The 20,436-nt window shown below is 36.5% G+C and overlaps 2 protein-coding genes across 11 annotated transcripts in view; one reads left to right on the forward strand and one right to left on the reverse strand.

The window, feature by feature from the left end:
* SUPT3H (SPT3 homolog, SAGA and STAGA complex component) overlaps nt 1–20,436 on the reverse strand; it is a 433,101-nt gene that overhangs the window by 371,148 nt on the left and 41,517 nt on the right. The window lies entirely within an intron of this gene.
* Nucleotides 907–20,436, forward strand: part of RUNX2 (RUNX family transcription factor 2) — a 298,394-nt gene continuing 278,864 nt past the window's right edge. For 3 of the 4 annotated variants that reach the window (XM_090030942.1, XM_090030935.1, XM_090030950.1), the window contains exons 1-2: nt 907–1,041; nt 1,250–1,371. In XM_090030942.1, the coding sequence (XP_089887068.1) occupies nt 1,314–1,371 (58 nt within the window). In that variant the 5' untranslated portion in view covers nt 907–1,041; nt 1,250–1,313. Of the gene's footprint in view, nt 1,042–1,249; nt 1,372–20,436 lie in introns of those variants that run through there. The other variant, XM_090030927.1, reaches the window with a different exon arrangement.

The raw sequence follows: 20,436 nt of genomic DNA on the forward strand, positions 1-20,436 counted from the left end.
TTCATTATGTTAAGCGTCTATATTAAATCCCTACAACAGTTTTTATTCTACAAGCACAATGTATAATGCAGTACCCAAATAATTTACAGCATCCAAATGACAGACTCTATATAAAATACAAAAGGTATATAATTACACTTAAATGTCATTATATAATAACTGCCAGCTAGTCTTGAACACATGTAAGCAAGACGGACATGATTTAAAATTTGTAAAGGAATCCCCAGACTAACACTTCTATGACAGCCAATTACAGTACAAAACAGCCCCAACAAGCAGTCTGCTACTAGACCTTACGAAAGGTAAAATTTCTTACAATGAGTTACAGATTCACAAGTATAGGAAGACAAGAAGAAAAAGTAAAACAGAAGGAATCCAGCCACCCAGCAAATATGAAGCAGACCCAAGATCGTGATACAATCCAAAGATGTAAATTATTGTAAATCATCACTGTTGTTCAGAATTTCATACAGCCACTTGCGCCAATTTTGCTCACTTTGCCACAGACACAATAATGAGCTAGAGACAGGAGGGGTGGGGGGGAGAAAAGAAAAAAAAAAAAGGAGGGGGGAAACCTGAAGTGAGAGTACAAATAAAGTTCTGCTGTCCATATGCTTTAACTGTACAGGAGTTTGGGCTCTTTCACATTTTGTACTCCCTCCAAATCCTCATGAGTCACAAAAATTAAAAAGCTATATCCTTCTGGATGCCAGGAAGGGCCTTACCACGGGCCTTTTGTCAAAATAAAAAAAAAAAAATAGAAAGAAAGAAAAAGCCACAGTGGTAGGCAGTCCCACTTTACTTTGAGTACTCTGATGTCACAAACCACATGATTCTGTCTCTCCAGTAACAGTGCTTGCAAAAAAAGGAGTTTTAAAGCTTTTGCTTTTTTGGATTGTGTGAATGCTTCATTCGCCTCACAAACAACCACAGAACCACAAGTGCGGTGCAAACTTTCTCCAGGAGGACAGCAAGAAGCCTCTGGTTTTTAAATGGTTAATCTCCGCAGGTCACTACCAGCCACTGAGACCAACAGAGTCAGTAAGTGCTGTCTAACCACAGTCTATGCAGTAATAGTAGGTCCTTCAAATATTTGTTCATTCTCTTTTTTTTTTGTTTTGTTTCCTTGCTTTTCACATGTTACCAGCGCTTCACAATTTTTTGACAGAAAAAAACAAATATAGGAGTCTATGCACTCCAAGCACTCTGTAAAACTAAAGGAAGGTTTGGCTATGGTTTGTGTTTGCAGTTTAAGGCTCCAAGCAGCACTTACATCAGAAGGTACAAGTTCTGTGTGAAAAGAGAGGGGGACTATGGCATCAAACAGTCTGTTCAGCTCAGTGACACCATGTCAGCAAAACTTCTTTTGGGGTAAGTACCACGATCTGTTTTTAAATTTTCTGAGTAAGCACTGGGCATTGTCATAACAGAAAACCAAACTTGTTGAATGATATATTATGGTTTGAAGATGGGAGATTTAGTCAGGTGAAAAAAAAAATGTTACTGTAAGTAATACGTGCATATTAAGAACGACACTGTTAACTGAAAAGCTAGGCAACATGAAATCGCCAGCTTACACCTTGGCGTTTGACAGCAGGTGTGCTCATCTGTCACCTATCTGACTCCATGTGCACTGCGACATGTACTTGGAGACGTACGATGCTGCTCTGAACTAGGTAAAAAGCTAAAGTATTAAATTAATAGAAATCAACCATATCTTACAATACCAGGTGAAGAAACTGGAATAAAATGTGACATTTCTATACAGTTATAACATGACTGGGTAATCAAATTACTGAAACAGAAGTAAGTTACGTGATTTAACTGCCAGTTCTCTGTATCTGAAAAAAAGTTGGTAAAATATCAGATTCACCCAAAGAACTCTGTTTGCCTTGGTAAAATATAGCATCTGAAATCCTTTCCTGCACATGACTGCCCTAGCAATTGTCCTAGATGTCTCAAATTAAACTCCATCTAGTAACATGCTAAAAGGAATCTGTTAGACCAACAATCTGTTAATGTTTCCACTTTTCCACAGCAAGGCATGGTTTACAATGCATCAATGCTCAGATAGTCTTGACTTAAGTATGGCTAGAAAAACTAAGCAAAGAGCAGTTTCTGCATTAAAAAAAAAAACCCACTCAAAAAACCTGAAGTTTAAAAAAGTGGATGAAATTAGCATTTTTAAAGCTACTTTATATAATGGTACGTTGCCAAATACTGGATTAAATATTAAGATCTGTAAACACAGATGTCTTAAAACACCTTCATAAAATCATGTAATTATGAATTAGCATTCCATGTATGCATGTACCATGTAGATTGACATGCATGACCCTACTGAGAGTACACACATTGTACTTCTAACATCACTTCGCTCCAAACCTTTTATTCTTCTCAGATCCGCTGTTGGATTCAATAAAGATCAATGTCTTTTGAGATAGAGAACCCCTATATAAAACTGAATGAGACTAACTTTTGAGTGATTTGTATAAAATCTTAAATGCTTTCAAGCATTCGTTTAAAAGGGTAATAGCAAAATGCTGACCCCTGATCACATTTGATCAGTGGTCAGACACATATGAAAAGATTTCTCATTGAATCATTTAAGACAGATGAGGAAAACAAACTGAAAGAACAGTAAAACATTTTGAAAACTTACAAAATTTTCTTAATGTTGTCCATCATGATGAAGCTATAATGGGGCTGTAGTTAAACCTATTTCCTTCATTCCTCCCTTTTTTCCTAGTCAAAAAAGATGCTACATATGCTTTCAGTATAGATTAAGCTTGTATTGCAACTAGCTGATGGTTGGAGTTCCTTTTACCCCTCCTACTTCACGCATTGCAACTGGCTCCTATCTAAGCACATGAACATAGTTTAAGTCTATGAGCACAACTAGACATAAAGAAAAAGTTTTAAAGGAACAGAGAACAGTTGCGTTTAAAATACTCATGGGCACTGGAAATGCTACATCTCGGTACTGTCTACAATTGCTCTAATAGTTATACCTCACAGAAAAACTGGGGTGAAATGTGGATACAAAAAATAGTCTTTAAATTGTAGGCAGCATTTCTACTAAAACTGCTGGCTTAATGAAGCACAGCAGAAGTGTAGCCAGACCACATTATCCCAGTGTTTACAACAGGAAATACAGTTTACATGTATAGGGACTTTCTTTTGCTTTTACTTCCAAAAGAGATTAGAAGAAAGTAAGCTGGCTAAAATTATCATAACATGCAGTGCTGACTGCTGAATTAGTCTACTTTTGGTCATTCTTTAACCTACTGCAAAGTGATATAACTGGGACAATGAGTTCTTCCGAATTATGCGTAAATAGAGTTGGGTATGTAAATATATCCTTAGAGACAAACTACAATGAATGTCTAAAACAAAATCTCTCTTACATCAACATGTCATCAGTGTACCTGAAAGTTGTGAAAATACTTATTTTCATGTTTATGCTTTAAAGAAAAAAAAAGAGCCAAATCACTCATCTATTTATTATTTCCAAACTACTAAGGCACTGATGCCGTTGCCTTTGAGAATGCACAACTAGATTATCATTTTAAGTATTGTCAGGTTTGGCATTCAATCTCTTCCTATTCTGTTCCATGATTTATTGCAACTGGATCTGTAGCATGAATCACATCTCTGATTTACGTACCTGCTAATCTGTTTCAACCTGTGGTATTTCTGCAAATTTCCATATCACCTGATGCGGGGAGGGGTCTTCTGTAACTTCAGGAGCATACAGTTACTCCTTTAAGTCTGAATTACCTAAACACTAGGTTCTGTACTCATTAGACTAATTCTGCCCAACAGGTATGCTCTGAACTGAATCCAAGCTGGAGTGTGTTCTATTTGCATATGCCTTCCTTCCAGTTTTTTAAAATTTAAGGCTACCAATTCCAATAGGCTAAGGCTGTCATGATTTTGCCTTTTGTTTAAAGTGAATCAATACTAAACTGCTCAGAATAAATAGTACATAACTAATAAAAAGTGTGTTTATTAGCAATCTTCTTGGTGACATGGATTAAACAAGACCTTTTAGCTCACAGTAGTTCTGAAATATGCACTAATATCATTTATAAATAACTGGATCCTAATTCAGTACCGAGATGTGTTCTCTGCATCCGCACTGCGCAACTCCATGGAAGTCAGAGTATAAACTCAGACGAGGTTTTGGTTAATATTTTAGTCTTAGCCATCATAAAGAACTGTTGTAACTGACTAGAATAGATGGATATAGCAAGTAAAAATGAAACTAGTCAAGCTGATCACAAAAAAGTCCTACTAAAATCACAATGCTCAATACAGAAATGGCTCATATTCATTTTAATAAGAACACATCTTGTTAATGACAGTCTGTAAGCACATGAAATCCATAAAGGAACCATACTCCACATTTAAATGGTTTGTAAGGAACAGAATACATTTATTCATTCAATTACCCCCTTTGAGCTAACCACTGATACTCGGGATTATTTGAATCAGCCATACTGATATAAAATTCACTAAGATAGAAATGTTCCAGTTTGTTAGAAGAACACTGAAATATCTGATGGTTAAATAAACTGGGGAGAGAAAAAAAACTAACTCATTAGAGGCACTAAGATTTTATCAAGCATACAGGATTAATCTTTATTGAATAGAACCATTCACAAATCAAAACTTACTCAACTTCAATACTTTCATGCAGTGCTAATCAATTACAACCTTTTCTAGTAATTCAAAATCCATGTGCTTTTAATTTTATACATTGGTGGTCCAAAATATTATATTCAGGCTGAGCTAAGTCATTCTGTATTGCAACTTTGCTTTTTTCAATAAATATTCATCTAGAGGCTTTCTTAGAGAGAACTGCTCATATGAAGACTGTGGTAATATTTTTATACTGTACCTCCTTGTTGAAGCAAAAGGTTAGGGGTTACCTAAATACCTCAACTGTATATACAAAAAAAGGAAAAGGTAAGTATTCACATGAAAAATCCAAAGGGACTATATTATTTATTTTTGCATTTCCTATGATTAATGATGCACCAGTGCATACTTGAAAACTGAAGTCAAAATAGGGTAACACCTCAAATTCCTTTACAAACCGTACAAATATCAAACTTCCATGCTGTATTAACTATTCTACCAGAAATATTTAAAGACTCTTACCACCCCACATTAATAGCATAACAATAATACTGAAATTCCTGTCAAGTTGTGCCATTTTGTACTCATGGACTGATTGATATTAATCTGAAAATCTATTTAATAGTAGAAAAAGAACAGAATAGGGTATACACATACACACATATATCTGATTAGGTTAGATTAGATTTCAGAATGACCCGTATACATTTTACAGATAACAGTTTGTTCAAAAAAAGTGTAAACCAGCTATGGAGATAAAATAAATTTAACACTTTAGAGTTTAAAAGGAGATAAATCAATATGCAAATTATTTTATATGAAATGCAGCTAGTTACAACCTACAATTAAAAGTACATCATAAATTTATTTAAAGGTGTACCAATATATTATGTAGCCCATCCCTAAATAGGCATCATCAGCAACCAAGGAAAATCATCTTCTAAAACATCAATTTAACATAATGGTTCCCTACTGGAAGCAAAAAGCACGGTATTCCCATATGGCATGAGTACATAACTCCAATGGATTTCAGCAGATGTTATACAAGTACGGGCAGGATTAGGCAGTGCTTACTGAATCTGAGAGGTGCTGAAGACCCAGCAAGTCTCCCATTCAGCTACCACAAAAGTTAACAGGAGCTGCGAGTACTCAGCTCCTCTCATACAAGTAGACCTTATGCATGCTTTACTCAATGTACCTAATAAAATTCAACATTGTATGTTCTGCCTGATGGAGTTGTTTCTGAAAACTCATTAAATACACTCCATTAATAAGAATTACAATAAACTGCCATGTTTAGTATGCCCTGGAGTATATAATATTTTAATTAAGGCAGTCTCAAAACAACCAACAAACTGCAATAAGGTACAACCTGAAGCCTTTCACGTTTGGCTTCAAGTATCACAAGAATCCATTTCACAAAGTCAGCTGAATACCTACACTGCAAACGTCTTCTATTGTAAGTTTGAAGACAAATACTTAATTGGGCCAAAAGAAATAAAAGCCAAGCAAACTTATTTCATGTTGATAAACACATTCAAAAAATAAAATTAGGAAATCTTACACTTTTTTCAAAGGGTTTTTCCTTGTAAATTTTGACAGCCCTAACAGCTCACCACAGTTTTTGCCCATCAACAGCAGACACCCACAAGGTGCACCAGACATCCACCCTCTCACCACAGAACCCCGACAAGGAACTACTGTTATAAACCGACTAGTTGCATTTTGTTGGTGTTATTTAACAATAGCCACAGTTGTTATAGGAACACTCTCCTTCAGCCTACACCAAAGAAGTCTTATGGGGGACCCGGTTAGGAGACTCCTCTTTTGCTCTCAGGTGTTTTTGTTTTTACGTTAATAAAGCTTAAAACGAAGAGCAGGTTTCCTTTCATAAACATGCTCTCTTCTACAAATAAATATAAGCCTTACCACTTACTATGTTTAAAAATGCACCCTAAAGAGAATATTTTAAAGATGAGCACAGGGACAAAATAAACTCAAGTGGCCGTATCATAAAACAGTTTAACACTTCCAATAAAAAAAATCCATTATTCATGCATCTGTTTCCTGTCTATATATTTTATTCCGCTTGTTAGCATGCAGTATGCTGTTCTATCCTTCCTCATGTAGTTATAAGTTTCCAATTTCATGTATGAACTTGCCTCGGGGGGGGGGGCAGGCATTTTCTACTGACTCACTTTGACTGCTGAAGTCATTTTAGTCAATCCAATTAAATCATTCCAACTTATGCAATATTTAAGTGTTCTAATTTCCAAAAATGGTTTCTTTAATTTTAGCACAGCTAAAAAAAAGTGTGAAGTGTAAACAAGTTGTCTTTTTTTTCCCCTTTCAATAGGCATGGCCCTTCAGAAATTAAGGGATTTCTATGGTGCATTTAAACTGTATTCCTGAAAAACTACTAAGAATATATTCTCATTTCTTTTAATAAAACAACCTTTATGATTACAGCAAAAGGTTAAAAACCATTATTTCCTCTGCTGTCTGGTTTTTAAGTGCCACATTCATTAAAGTAAGGCAGTCCTAGAACTGACAATAGTTTTACATTTTTAATATGCTAACATGTTATAGCTAAAAACCCTGTGGCAAAGAACTTTTTGGCAGAAACTCAATTAAATGGGGGTTTTGTTACTCTATTCCTGATAGGCACAGAGACTTTTTTATTCACATTCTTTATTCTATTAGAATTGCCAGCATTTGACAATAAATTTCAGTTTAATATCATTTTCTTGAAGAGGAAAGTTAAAACTCAATGACTTTATATACATTTATTTTCCCCTGAATTTATCTGAACCATAAGTGTGCCAAACCATTGTTTACTTATCCTTTATGGTCAGATATCTTACATCTAAATCCACTTTGTGGTTTAGCAAAAGAGAAAGACAGAGTGGCTGCCAATTACAGAACTTTATTGTTCAGAAAAATAATAAAAAAACCGCTAGCCAAGATCACAATGAAAAGCAGCTAACATTGACAAAGTGTGTTTGCATACTGATATGCTTACACACCTTGGTGCATATGTACACCTAAGCATTATCTGAAACTTGGGCTTTTAAATATGACAAGCCAAATTTGTAGGCAGTATTACCACCAGTTACTATAGCTGACAAATAAAAAATTCTTTACCAAATGAGTCTAATAAAAATGTTCTCTACAGAGCAATTCAGCCAAAGATAGAGGCTTTTTATTAGAAACAGTAGGTATATATGGATGTATATTGGCATGCGTGAACACACCCACACGGTTATTTCTGGATCTATATCAGTAATACATTTAACCGATATATATATCTACATATATCAGTAATACATTTAAGTAAGAAAACACACCCTTAAGAGAAACAAAATGCTTTAATTTTTTCCTTGTGTCGTATTAGAACAGGATAATCTTTCACACATGCATGTGTACACAGTGGATACTTTTAATCCCTACTGATCTGTACTTCTAAATGCCCATATTTCTCTGAGCAAAACAGCTAATAATTTAAGTTATATGCCAATGCAGATCTTTATCAAATACAGCCTCTACTATAATTACATAGGGCAGAATGTCTATCACATTCCAATTTGTTAATGGTCTGAAAATCAAGATGTTGTATAGATAGACACAGATTATTCTGTTAACATATAAGAACACATCTCAATATAAATTATTTTGGGCAGGGGATGCAAAGTCAATCAATCAATCACATATATAGGTAACTGAATATTTGGGAGTAACCCTGGGGACCAGTGGTGGGATTTATCTTTTGGGGGCTCTGGTCAAAGTGTAGGTTTCAAGTCCCTACTCTTTACTGAACAGCCACAATAAAACAGAACTGTACTGCAATAGGAGTCCCTGTCCAGCTCGGGGCCCTATGCAGTTGCACAGTCTGCACTGTAATGTAGGCCCTCTTAACTTTCTAATTGCTCCCAAAGTAAACAGAAATTGCATTTTTGGACCTTACAGCTGACTCAGGTAAACTCATCTGTGATTAAAATTAAAATAAAACTACTTATTTTTAATCAAAGTAGTGTTAACTGTCAAATGCAACAGCTATACAGCAAAGTGCAGTGTATTTTTTTCTGAAACTAACAAATACTTATACTGTATTTACTTTCTACAAATTCTGAATGTAAAATTCCTCAGCCAAGAAAAAAATACATCCTTAAAAGTAGTCATATTAATATTATACTGCATGAATGACTTAATGTAAATATGTCTTAATGCAAAATGAAGATTGAATTGAGGCAGAAAAAAATGTTGCACATTTAGATGTAAACCTGCTCAGACCTAACACACTTGACTGAGACATGATCAATTAAAGCTCTGAGTTGTGAAGCAGTAAACCCTGCTACATTGTAGGATTGAATATTTATGCACTAGCTTGAATTAGTTTCTGTAAATACCACTCACCATTGAATCCTTTCATTCATGTGTCATATAATCAATTAGAAAAACAGCTTTTCCTGAAACAGAAAACATCTGAAAAGAAATGGTGCACATTTCACTCTTTCAAATGCCAGGGAACTTGTATGTTACAGAATTGTGACTCTTTATCACAGAGTTTGAGGGATGCCGCTAAAGCACTATACCTACAAACAGATGTAGCTTTGTAATATAAACACTATAAAATAACATGATATATGTGTTTTATTTGATTCCTGTAATGGCCACTAATATTAATTTACAGTAAAAGAGCTTATCTTCCAGTTTCTCAAATCTGCAGTATCAACGGGCTTTAAAAATGTGGAGTAACTTAACTATAACAATGAACACTTCATTTAAAATTGACAGGAGTAAAAAGCAGTCGCTGTTTACATAGGCAGTATACCGTTTTATACACCAGTAAAAATGTTCTCTTTTCCCAAAAGGATTTTGCGCATAAAGGGCATTCACTTCACTTCCTGTTCACCCCACTCCCTTCCAACTGTATGTACTGTATTTTTCCTTATTATTCAGTACCCTTTTATGTCCCCCTTATGAAAACTGAAAATGTATAGAAACGTTAAAAAAAATTAAGACAACACAAACTGATTTTTTTCTGTTCTTTTATTATAGAAAACAACAGTATTCAAAGAAAACCGATAATACATAGATAATAAAATATACCATCAAGGAATTTAATTTAGCCCCAGACAGAAGCCTGTATACTTAGCACAATAAACAACAAATTCAGACTGTAGCAAAAACAAAATCTGACTTGACTAAAACTATGTGACTACACAATCCATATGAAAACTCTGGAGTGATTTTTTTACAATCTGTATTACAGTAAGTAGAGCATTTCAATTCACATGCGAATATTATTTTATATACTGATTACTTTGATTAGGAATTACTTATGAATACCTAAATTTGACCTTATCAATATACTGTTTTTAAAAATCTAGCACGTTTTAATATAAAAATGAAAGCTGACATCAGAAATACACATGGAGTTAAAAATAAACTATTTTGAAACCTTAAATTCACATTAACAATTTATCTAGACCTTAAGAGAAAGCTCTTCTATTAGTATATGTCTGTGTATAAAATATTGCATATGTATGACAACATTCTGTAGGTACAAAATGCAGAGCTGAAAGTAATCTTTTATGTAGTACAGGTGCTATTATTCATATACTAAGTAATTTTAAGGCAGCCATGCAATATACACATGCATAAAACTACTTTATGCAAGTAACATTTATATAGAGATGAAACATGTTCCAATTCTAAATCACAAAAGTTTGCATAGCCAGCTATGTGGTTAATTCACCGACCACATTTTCACAGTTGGAAACCTTCTTGAAAGGTACAATCCCAGCTACTAATTATGTGTGCATTTTACCCTATATTCAGAATTACTTTTCCTAAAGTTATCTGTCAGATGTCTGCAATATTTAACAGCTTCACTCACATACTTAAAAAAAATTAAGAATTCCTTTTCAGCTATAACTAAATTTAAAATATAAAATTAAAAAACGAATCATTAATCTGAATGATATCTTGAAATAACTGAGATACGTAAATTCTATATAAAAATGCCATTACTATAGCTGCATAACATATGAACACAGTTCTGTCTTTTAAAAGTAAAATACACTAGCTCCTTAACGTGAAGGATTTTAAAGTATGCTATATCTACAAAAATACACCACTGTCAAACTGCAAGACTGCTTGGTAAACCAACCAGAGGTACTAAATAAACTTCATTCACATGGCTGCTGCATTTTAATCGGATATATATTAAAATTGGAGGACTTAACTAATTTATTAATTGTTCAAATGCTGCTCTCATCACATTTAAGAAATCTCAGCTGCCTATTGAAATACCCAGATCTGTTCAACAGACACTATTTACTGGCTGTGAATAAAAAAATAAAAGAATTAAACTAACTTATAATTGGACATTATTACATTTAAGAATTAGTGGTCTCAAAACTGATTTAAAAGACTTGGCTTGCATTTTGTCCTTTACATACCTGTTTCTTATCAATTACTGAAGTATCTTCACCCTTCTTGATGCAAAAAAAATCCTTTAAAAGTTAGAGCACATACAGTACAATAATTTAGACCTATATACATAAAAACTTTTTGAGAATATTCTTATTTTTCAGTAGCTCAGAGAACTGCGTTTTTTTAGGCTGATGCTATCTTCTAGAAGAAACACGGAATGTCTGCATACAGTAAGAAGCCTTTAGTAAGCCTTTTTTTGCTGCACCATAATAATCTGATCCAGAAATTCAAGGGTACCTTAAACAACGGGCTACCTGTTCTAGCCATGCTTAGGAATGTGGCCAAATCATTTTTATTGATTTAACCTTTATAGGAATGCTACATATCCTCAGAGCAAAACATTTCTAATGCATTTATAATATGATACACCTCTGAGAAGTTATAAAAAAAAAGTCTAAAGACAGATAGATTAAACCCCTTCCGTTGTTGTTATTTTTAATTCCTATCTATCGATCCACAAGCATTCAGAAGTGAAGTTATTTTGTCAGTTTGCTGTTGTGTGGATGGGGAGGATTAAAATGATTTTACAAACACAAGGCTAATAGCTAACCTATCTTTGTTTAAGAAATAAAAACTTGTGAACTGATACAAGCTAGCCAAGATTCTAAATACTTCTTTCATAGTAGAATTACACATCAATCATGTTACCTGAAAACATATCAAGTTAAACCTTTCAAAATTTACAGTCCTTATTGAACAAACTGAGCAGCACGCTAGTCATTCAGAGGACTTACAGAGCGAGGTTTGTATATCTCACTAGAATGCTAAGAGTAGCACTTCTAAACTTCATTCAGCACCAGAGATCAATTTCGTTTATCCTTCAAAACAATAATTTCATGATATTCTGGTTAATCACTAACTGATTTAAAAACACAGCTTTTAAAAATATTAGGCCATTTTATTTACTGTTCTCTGTAATGTTAAGACCCATACATCATCATTACTTGTTTTACAAAACAGAAAGTAAAGCACTGTCTGGTACTATAAGTTTAGCAAAATAAAACAAGGGTAAAATTAGTGCTTAAAACAGTTATCAGAATGGTAAACATAATATTCAAATGTTATTATGCATTTCTACATTCATGGGATGCTTTCTTCTAGTAACTGCAAATAGACCACCTTTCACAGCATAATTCTTCCACAGTGCAGAGAAAGGTCCAAAGCTACTCTCACTTACTATAGAGCAGCCAGTTTTAAAAAGGTTATCTTTTATTTCCACTAAAACATTTGTTTTCCCTTTTTCCTACAGGTGATAATACAGTCTAGAAAGCATTAATATTAAACACCTTCTCATCTAAACACAAATATACACATACACAGATTAAAAACAAAAGAAAATACAAAAACAGTAATTTAGATAAATGTTTACATATGGCCTGGGGCATGGCATGATTAATGAGGTAAAAATAGTGAATTATAAATAAATCTGAGCAACAGCTGCACATCAGAAGGTAAATTTTTATCATTCTTTCTGCAAGTGCTCAACATATATATCCTCCCCCCCATTTTTTGGGGGGTGGGGTGGGGAGGGAAATGGAGGGCAGAGGAGAGATGCAAGTGATTTTTATTTATCTTTCTAGGAAATGCTATTAACACAGAGGTTCCTAAATCCCAATATGACCTCAGGACCTTCAAAATTAGCAAATATTCAAGCCAGATTTTAAAATTCAGCTTATTAATATCAGTAAGCCTCAGCCAAAACTCCCAAATCTGATACGCATCAATGAACTTTTGAGAAGAGCCAATTCTACCACTTTGGTAATCAAGCATATTTCAATGGGACTACTTGCAAAACATGGTTCTGTATACTGTCATTACAGATAAATGAATGCAACTTAAGAGTCTGCATTCCAACTGTTGCTCAAGCCCGTCTAAAAGATAGATCCACCCTACGGCTTTGTTTTCAAAAACTTTAGCAATGAGGCATTCCACCTCCTAAGTTTAATTGTAAAATGAAACCGATTTGTGAGTTATTGCTATATATTGTTATAATATATATCTAATTATATATGTTATTTTTATTTGTTTGTTTAAGAAAGTAGTGAGCATCTCTCCTTGGTGATGAGATCATTGTCATTTTTATTCCAAACAGTGGGAAAGTAGGAGAAAAAAGAACTTGTAAAACCAGAACCCAATCCAAGCTTGTGAACAGCTAGACAATAAGCAGAATCGATGAATTTTCTAAGAGCAAGTTAACTGCTCCCTCGCAGATGGTACAGCTCAGTAGCTCTGCCAGGCTAACAAAGCATATCATTGCGCTCTCTACAACTTCAAAGGGAGTGTCACATGCTTTGTGGAGTAGTACCTAGCTTGCCTCTCAATAAACTTAGTCTAAGTTTAGTTTTGTTTTCAGACCCTTCTCCCTCAAGGCTCCCCTGATGGCACAGAATACCTGTTGTCACTTTCTGGATGTGGTACACCACGAACTAGGGCCTGACCTCTACTGAAAAACAGCACAGGCAAAGCATGTCAATTAGGGCTCTGTTTTTGTTACAGTGTTAAAATTAGTGGCAATAAAAAAAAATAATAGTTTCCAAACTGTGGTCAACGGGCCACTGGTGATCTGCAAGGCCATAAATAAGCTGAAGATCATACAGGGAACTACATGCCTTTATAGAATTTTAGATTGAAAGTTTAGTAAATGTGCATGGCAGTTCACACAATACTTTGAGGATTGGTAGTCTGCTCATCCAACAGTTTCAGACCCAGTAGTCTTCTCTAAAAGCAGGTCTATGGGCATACCAGCATAATAAGCACTTTTATACCAATAAAATTGTTCCCACGCCAAAAGGTTTTGCTGGCATAGTTATAGTGGTATAACAACACTGCCAAAACACCCCTAATATAAGCAAGACTTTACCCCAGTGCATTTCTAAGAGCTCATACAGTGAAACTCATGTTTTCTTCCCCCTTAAAGTGAACTGCCATTTAAACTCCAAACCTCAAACGAGAGGTACCGTATTTACTTGAATAAGACCATGGCCCCCAACCCATCAGCATAGAGGGGAAAATCCCCTTGTCTCATATTCGCATACCAGCAAACTGCTTCCCCATTACATACGTTGGCCATGATTAAACCACTGCTAGAAAAGCAGCGTGTGCTCAATCATGGAAACCAACTGTGAAGTTGACTGAATGCAGCCCATACTGAGCTTGTCCATAACACACCTGATTCTACCATACGGCTTAATTAGTGCAGCCCATCTGAATAAGGTATAATGCCCATTGTGCTCCGTCCTCCTCCCTCCCAACTCTTTTTAAACTCATAGTGAACCACTACACCAAATACATTTCAACTTCCTCTTCGCTCCCACAGCTTAGCAGTCCCAATCTTCCCATTTCCGATTACTCCTGTTTCTTCATGAGCCTTAAACGCCTGAGAAATATCACCATACTTCTATATAGTTGAGAAGCTTTGTCATCCCTCTTGCATGGGATTAGTGTGGCCCTGCCCTCTATGCAGTTACTCAAACAGGCAGCGCTGCAGCTCATCAGCATATAAAATTGAGGGTCCCAGGACTTGTGACAAGAATACCTGATTCCAGTTGTGAGTGGGGGGGATAATTAGCCTATGGATCCTTTGTTGGGGGCGAGGGGCATCTGGAGTACACACGTGTACGCACACACGCATACACACACACTGCAGTGATGGGCTGTGAGTTCATCATGGCTTAAGGCACTGTTGACTCTGCTGGGACCCAGTCCAATAAACTACCTAAGTCAGAGCTTTTTGGCTCTGAACTATCATGCAGTTTGTACTATGTATAAGTAGACACAAAAAGTATGGAGTACCTGTGCTGAAATTTGCAGCAGTCAGGATTGGAGCCAGTGTCAGACAGACAGCAGTTTCCTGGTCCCCTCTGCAGTTTCTGCCCTGTTTTCTGCCACCCCCCCCAACTTTACTATCACATGTAGCTTACTTCATTGTGCTTGGAGAGGGAACAGAGCCTGAGTAGGTCTGACAGTAAGGGAGCGGCAGGAAGGCTATAGGAAGAAGCTGGAAGAGCAGAGGGCAAGGGCCTACTCCTGCTCCCCCCCCCCCCACACACACACACTATTTTCCCTGTTGTAGCAGCGAGAGGGCGATGACATCAGAGACAACACTCTGATAATTAAATTCCACACATGGAAAATTAAAACAAATTTATACATTTTCCATATATAGAATCAAATTATTGAGAGGGAGGCATCTTAGATTCAGGGGCACTTTGTGTTCGAGAAAGTACAGTAAGTTTCCCTTCAAACTATGTAAGAGGGTTTGTCTATTTGCCACAGAAAAGACTGTCATCAGGTTTTCATCCAAGGAAGGATCTCCATAAGCTATACTGCATGCAGAACAGTCCTAGATATTAAGACTACACCTTATTGGAAAATACCTGAGAGACTGAATACTGGAAACCCTTGAACACTAATTTAAATTTCACTTACAGAAGATAAAATGGTAAGGAGTTGCAAAGAAAGCAGACTTGTAATAAACCCAAAAAGGAAAAAGAGAACCTTTTCCTCCTTCCATGTCTTAGAGAAATCTAACCCTGCACATTCAATTGTGTATTTAACATGTTATAGGAATAACTGAAAAAAAACTACCCACTTTAGCTATATGGAAGCATACTAAACAGAACAAGTTAAGGAATCCTGGATAAAACTGCTTCAGTAATGTGTGCAAGAATAGCTAAAAACCTAATTCAAGTCTTTAAATGGGGGAGAGAGGAAGGAGACTGCCAGGGGAAAGGGAGGACGGGAAGAAATATCTGTATTCAGAGCAATTCATAGCCATCCATTAAATTGTGACTGAATCCAACTCAAAGGAAACATGGTTGAAAGATTAAAGAAAACTATCAAACCTCAGTAAAGTTGTGTGGTTGCTGAGACAATATTCTCAAATTGCTTTGCAAACATTGGTATATCTGCTAAAAGTTAATGAAGAAATATTTACTAATACTGTAATAGATGATATATAACTTACCCAGCTGGAGTTCAATCAGTACATCTACATCTGTCACCGACCATAAGAGCAGACTATTGCCTTTCAGACTGTTATACAAAGGCACTCAGTTACATTAGTCTGAAATGAAGCAGCAGATAGGGCAAGGTAGCACCTTGATAGGGTGACCATACGCCCCAATTTGTCTGGGACAATCCCACGTTCCATAGGCTGGTGGAGCGGCACGGTGCACCAGGCAGGCAGGCACCACTGCTTCGCAAGAGGAAGTCAGGTAGATGTATGGTCACCCTATCTAAACATGCCATATCTGAGGCCCCTACATCGCTTGCTCCTGCACAATGGCAGCGGTGCCTGCTCATGCAACTCTGGCTCCCCACCAGACTCCAGTCAGGGACTTCTGACCAACTGGATGGGACCAGCCTAAGGAATCCAGGTCTCTCCTGGCCCAACCAAAACATATGGATGGCCACCCTACACCTTGGTGACTAACTGGTTCAGAGACCCATGACACTTTGTAGACAACACCCATGGCATCTGATGAAATAGGCTGTCATCTATGAAAGTTCATGCCTCTCTGAACCACTTGGTCTCTACGGTGCCACTCTGCCCTAGTTTCCATTATATTTCTTCTGTCAAAAGACCACTAGGGCTTAACCACAGTCTGCTAAAACTGAAGGATCCAGGCTGCAGATAAACAGTACACCAGAGAACTACCTGGCATCTGGTCTGTACTTAATAGTACAAAAGAGCTTTAGTATAACATCAAAAGACCTCTACTCTTGAGTATCTACCAGGAAGAAATCTACAGGTGATATTTTCGTTTTGTGACTGTCCATTTTGAATAATCCAGATTGCTTTGCCTGATTAACAATTCCTAAACATGCTTTCTGTGCTCTTGCACCTCTCAATATGACTCTAATCCTTTTAAATAGTGAAAACTATAGGGTTTATCGCTATTTCCTCCTGACTGGCTTAAAAGCCACAGTCTTCTGGCTCACCAAGGTCTACCACCTTTCCATTTTGGTTCACCTTTCAACTTTGTTCAGTTTTCACTGGCTCACTGCATGAAAGGTGAATGCTAACCTCACTGTTTTTAGTTTCTCTCTCCTGTGGAAAAGTCTCTAGATATTTCTAGATAATTTTAATATTTGTGAATTGTCATTTTATTCCATCTCTCATTGATAATAGTTTCTCCAGACAAACAGTACACCATTCAGATGGAGTTAGGCACCATTTTCATCTAACATGGGTTTCACACTTCCTTTAAAGTTCAGTTCTTATTTGCTGAAGTCATGAATCATCCCGATAGTTTCAGACTTAGGAGGACCAAAATGGAAAAACAACTTCAGACTTTTCAGCAGGCACTGCTGCTGTAAAAAGAAATCACTGTTGCTTGATAAATCTTTCAATAGTTCTAGTCTTTCTCAGAAGATAAAAGCCCCCTGGGGTTGTCCCTGGTAACCTTAGTAAGTTATGGTAATTTTCACTTCTATAGCATCTTACACTGGAAACTTCGCTGGGTCAGCAATCCTGTAAAAATCACAAGATCTGCCCTTCATATCATGAGATCTTAAAATAATAAATAAATAAAAGATTATTTGTATTTCAAAATTGTCCCCTTCTTTGCTACCAGGTCACGTGTAATTTTCAAATTACCTTAAATGCATGCCTTGCCCTAACAGCCAAAAGAAAAATAGAGGACACTGCTGTCTGATCTGATGACCCAGGAGGTTTCTTCCAGTTCAAGATGGAAATGCCATTTTTGTTTTGATCTTCTTGAGAAACAAATTACCAAAGCATTGCTATTACTGCCTCATTTTTCCTATTTTCTTATCTTACCCATAATCATTATTAGGGCTATAAAATGCTGCTGGAAAATGAACAAGCATCTATGAAACACAAGAAGTGTTTGCATCATATCTACAAAATTTTCCAATTATGTTTCAATAGAGATTTACAAGAGCTTCAAAGATGTGTACAAAATAAAAATCTCTTTACAGCCTCAATCATCTTGCTGACTGCGGGAAGAATCTTAACACAAGCAAAGCTTTTTTTCCCCATAAAATTAATGCAGTTATTTTTAGAATCCTTAAATATCAGTTATCAACAATAACTGTCACAACACCCCCCCCCCCAAAAAAAAAACAAAACCCCTCTCATTCCCATCAACTGCAGGAATAATAAATTCCTTCCCCACTTCCCCGTGTCTTCTGATGCCTTGGAGCTTTCCTCCTTTGCCAAAATCTCAGGTAGGAAAAAAACTCCGGTGCAACTGGCTCTGCTGCTGGTGCTGAGGACAGACAGAAACCACACACAATCCTCTGCTAGCCTACCAGCCTGGAAATCTGAAGAATACAGGTGCTTCTTGCACTATTATGGAGCTCCTTCCACCCTCCAAAGTCCTATAACTCACAAAATAGGTGTGAAAGGCAGTAATGTTCCCTTCACCTTGGCCGCTCAGTGGGGATCCCCTTTCCCCTTGGGTCAACCAGCTGCTGTTCTCCTTCATCTCACATCCCCATTACTATCCCACGTACCCCAGAGCCTACTCTTGTTATCTACAACTCTTGCCTTCTCGGTACCGTTCCCTAGCTGTTCCTTCTTTGACAGCATTTCTGATGCTCATCACAGTCCCTGTCCCAACAGTGTGCTGTCTAGCAGCAGATGATAGAGTCGCAGCTAGTTTGTTGGCAGGCACAGTTTCAATTTCACTGAAAAGACTGAGAGTTGGCAATCATCTTTATTAAAGAGCCTTATTACCACATGCTCACAGACTGTAGTGGCCATCTTCCTGGCTTCAGACTGAAAAGGCAGTAACAGGAGAGGAAAGTCATTTTGATGAAGGGGAAAGGTTGCTATCGGAGGACTTTTATCACACAATTAAAGACTCATGCCCCAGATTATTCATCTGGGAAACACTGCATCCGGACTGCACCAAGCACAACGAATAGGGTCCTATTTCCCACAAAGCTTCTAGGAGCTATGATTTTATAAATTAATAGCGAGTCCACACTTTATAAGCACTGATCCACTAAACCTTGTAACACCTTTGCATGCATTTTCATTCAGGGCTTTAATATACAGAATCTCTTAAAACTATCTTATTACCCAGGATGTTCTACCTACCTCTGGAAAGGCCGTTTCTAAAAACAGAGTGATTTACTTACCAACAGTATGCTAATAAAACACAACGTTGGGGCTTTGCAAATGTGGTTCCATCCTGAAAGAACATTTAGCAGATATGGTCCAACTGAACATATTATATTCAACCAAAGGAAACAAGAAGTTATTATTAAAAAGAGGAAGATGGAACATCTTCCTTCCAGTTTCAGGTTATCAAGAGGTTAGCAATGTTGATGTCCTTTTTTTAATACACATTTCTTTAATTTAGGAAAGTTATTTACATGTTTCTTTCAAAAGTGTGTGTAAATCAAGAACAAAGTTCTGGAAGCGGTTAGGTCAGCTATTCTCAACCAGGGTGCCAGGGCACCCTGGGGTACCGTGAGATCTTTTGAAGGATACTAAGGAACTAAGTACAGACTCAGGTTGTCCCTGTCTGGCTACTGCTCTGCCGCACTACCCAGCCCCTCTGCAAGCACAGTAATAAATTATTCTGTTTTTTCAATGGGGTGCTGCTCAATTCACAAGTTATGGCAGGGTGCCTTGAGACAAACGCAGAGTGCCTCAAGTCAAATAAGGTGTGCCTCTAGTCTAAAAAGGATAAGAAACACTAGTTCAGGTCATATAAAGCAATTCCACATTGATTACCATATACATTTATTAATTCTGTTGCCACTTTGCAACAGCAAAATGAGATGTGTGACAAAAGCCAATTACTTTCTTACCTTCAAAGCAATATTTCAAACAACACATCTCAAACCATTTACTGTACTACTTATTCGGAATATAGCAACACATTCAATCAGTATTTTATACAAATCATTGGGCCCACTCAGCTGTCTATTAAGCAGAAAGTTTCTTTTATGTTAAAACTTATTTTTAAGAGCTCCTCGCACTTTAGGTCCTTGCTACATGCAGTTTGTTCCCCAGGATCACATCTCAACACACCAGGGCCTTTCAGGGATTCCCACCATCATGTTAGAGATTCTGGAATGAATTATTAAACAATCCATTTATAAGCACTAGAAAGTAATAAAAAAAAAAATAAAGCCAGCCAACAAGGATTTGTCAAAAACAGTGTCAAGCCATTTTAATTGCCTTATTTGACAGAACTGACCTAGAAGATAAAGCAGCAGCAGTTACAGGATACATTTTCACTTTAGAAATATGCCTGACACAAACCTGCATGATATTCTTATAAGCAAATAAAGGAAAATAAAGCCTAGATA

The sequence above is a fragment of the Crocodylus siamensis genome, chromosome 1 (assembly GCF_052110815.1).
Source record: "Crocodylus siamensis isolate JL-2025a chromosome 1, ASM5211081v1, whole genome shotgun sequence".
NCBI lineage: Eukaryota > Metazoa > Chordata > Crocodylia > Crocodylidae > Crocodylus > Crocodylus siamensis.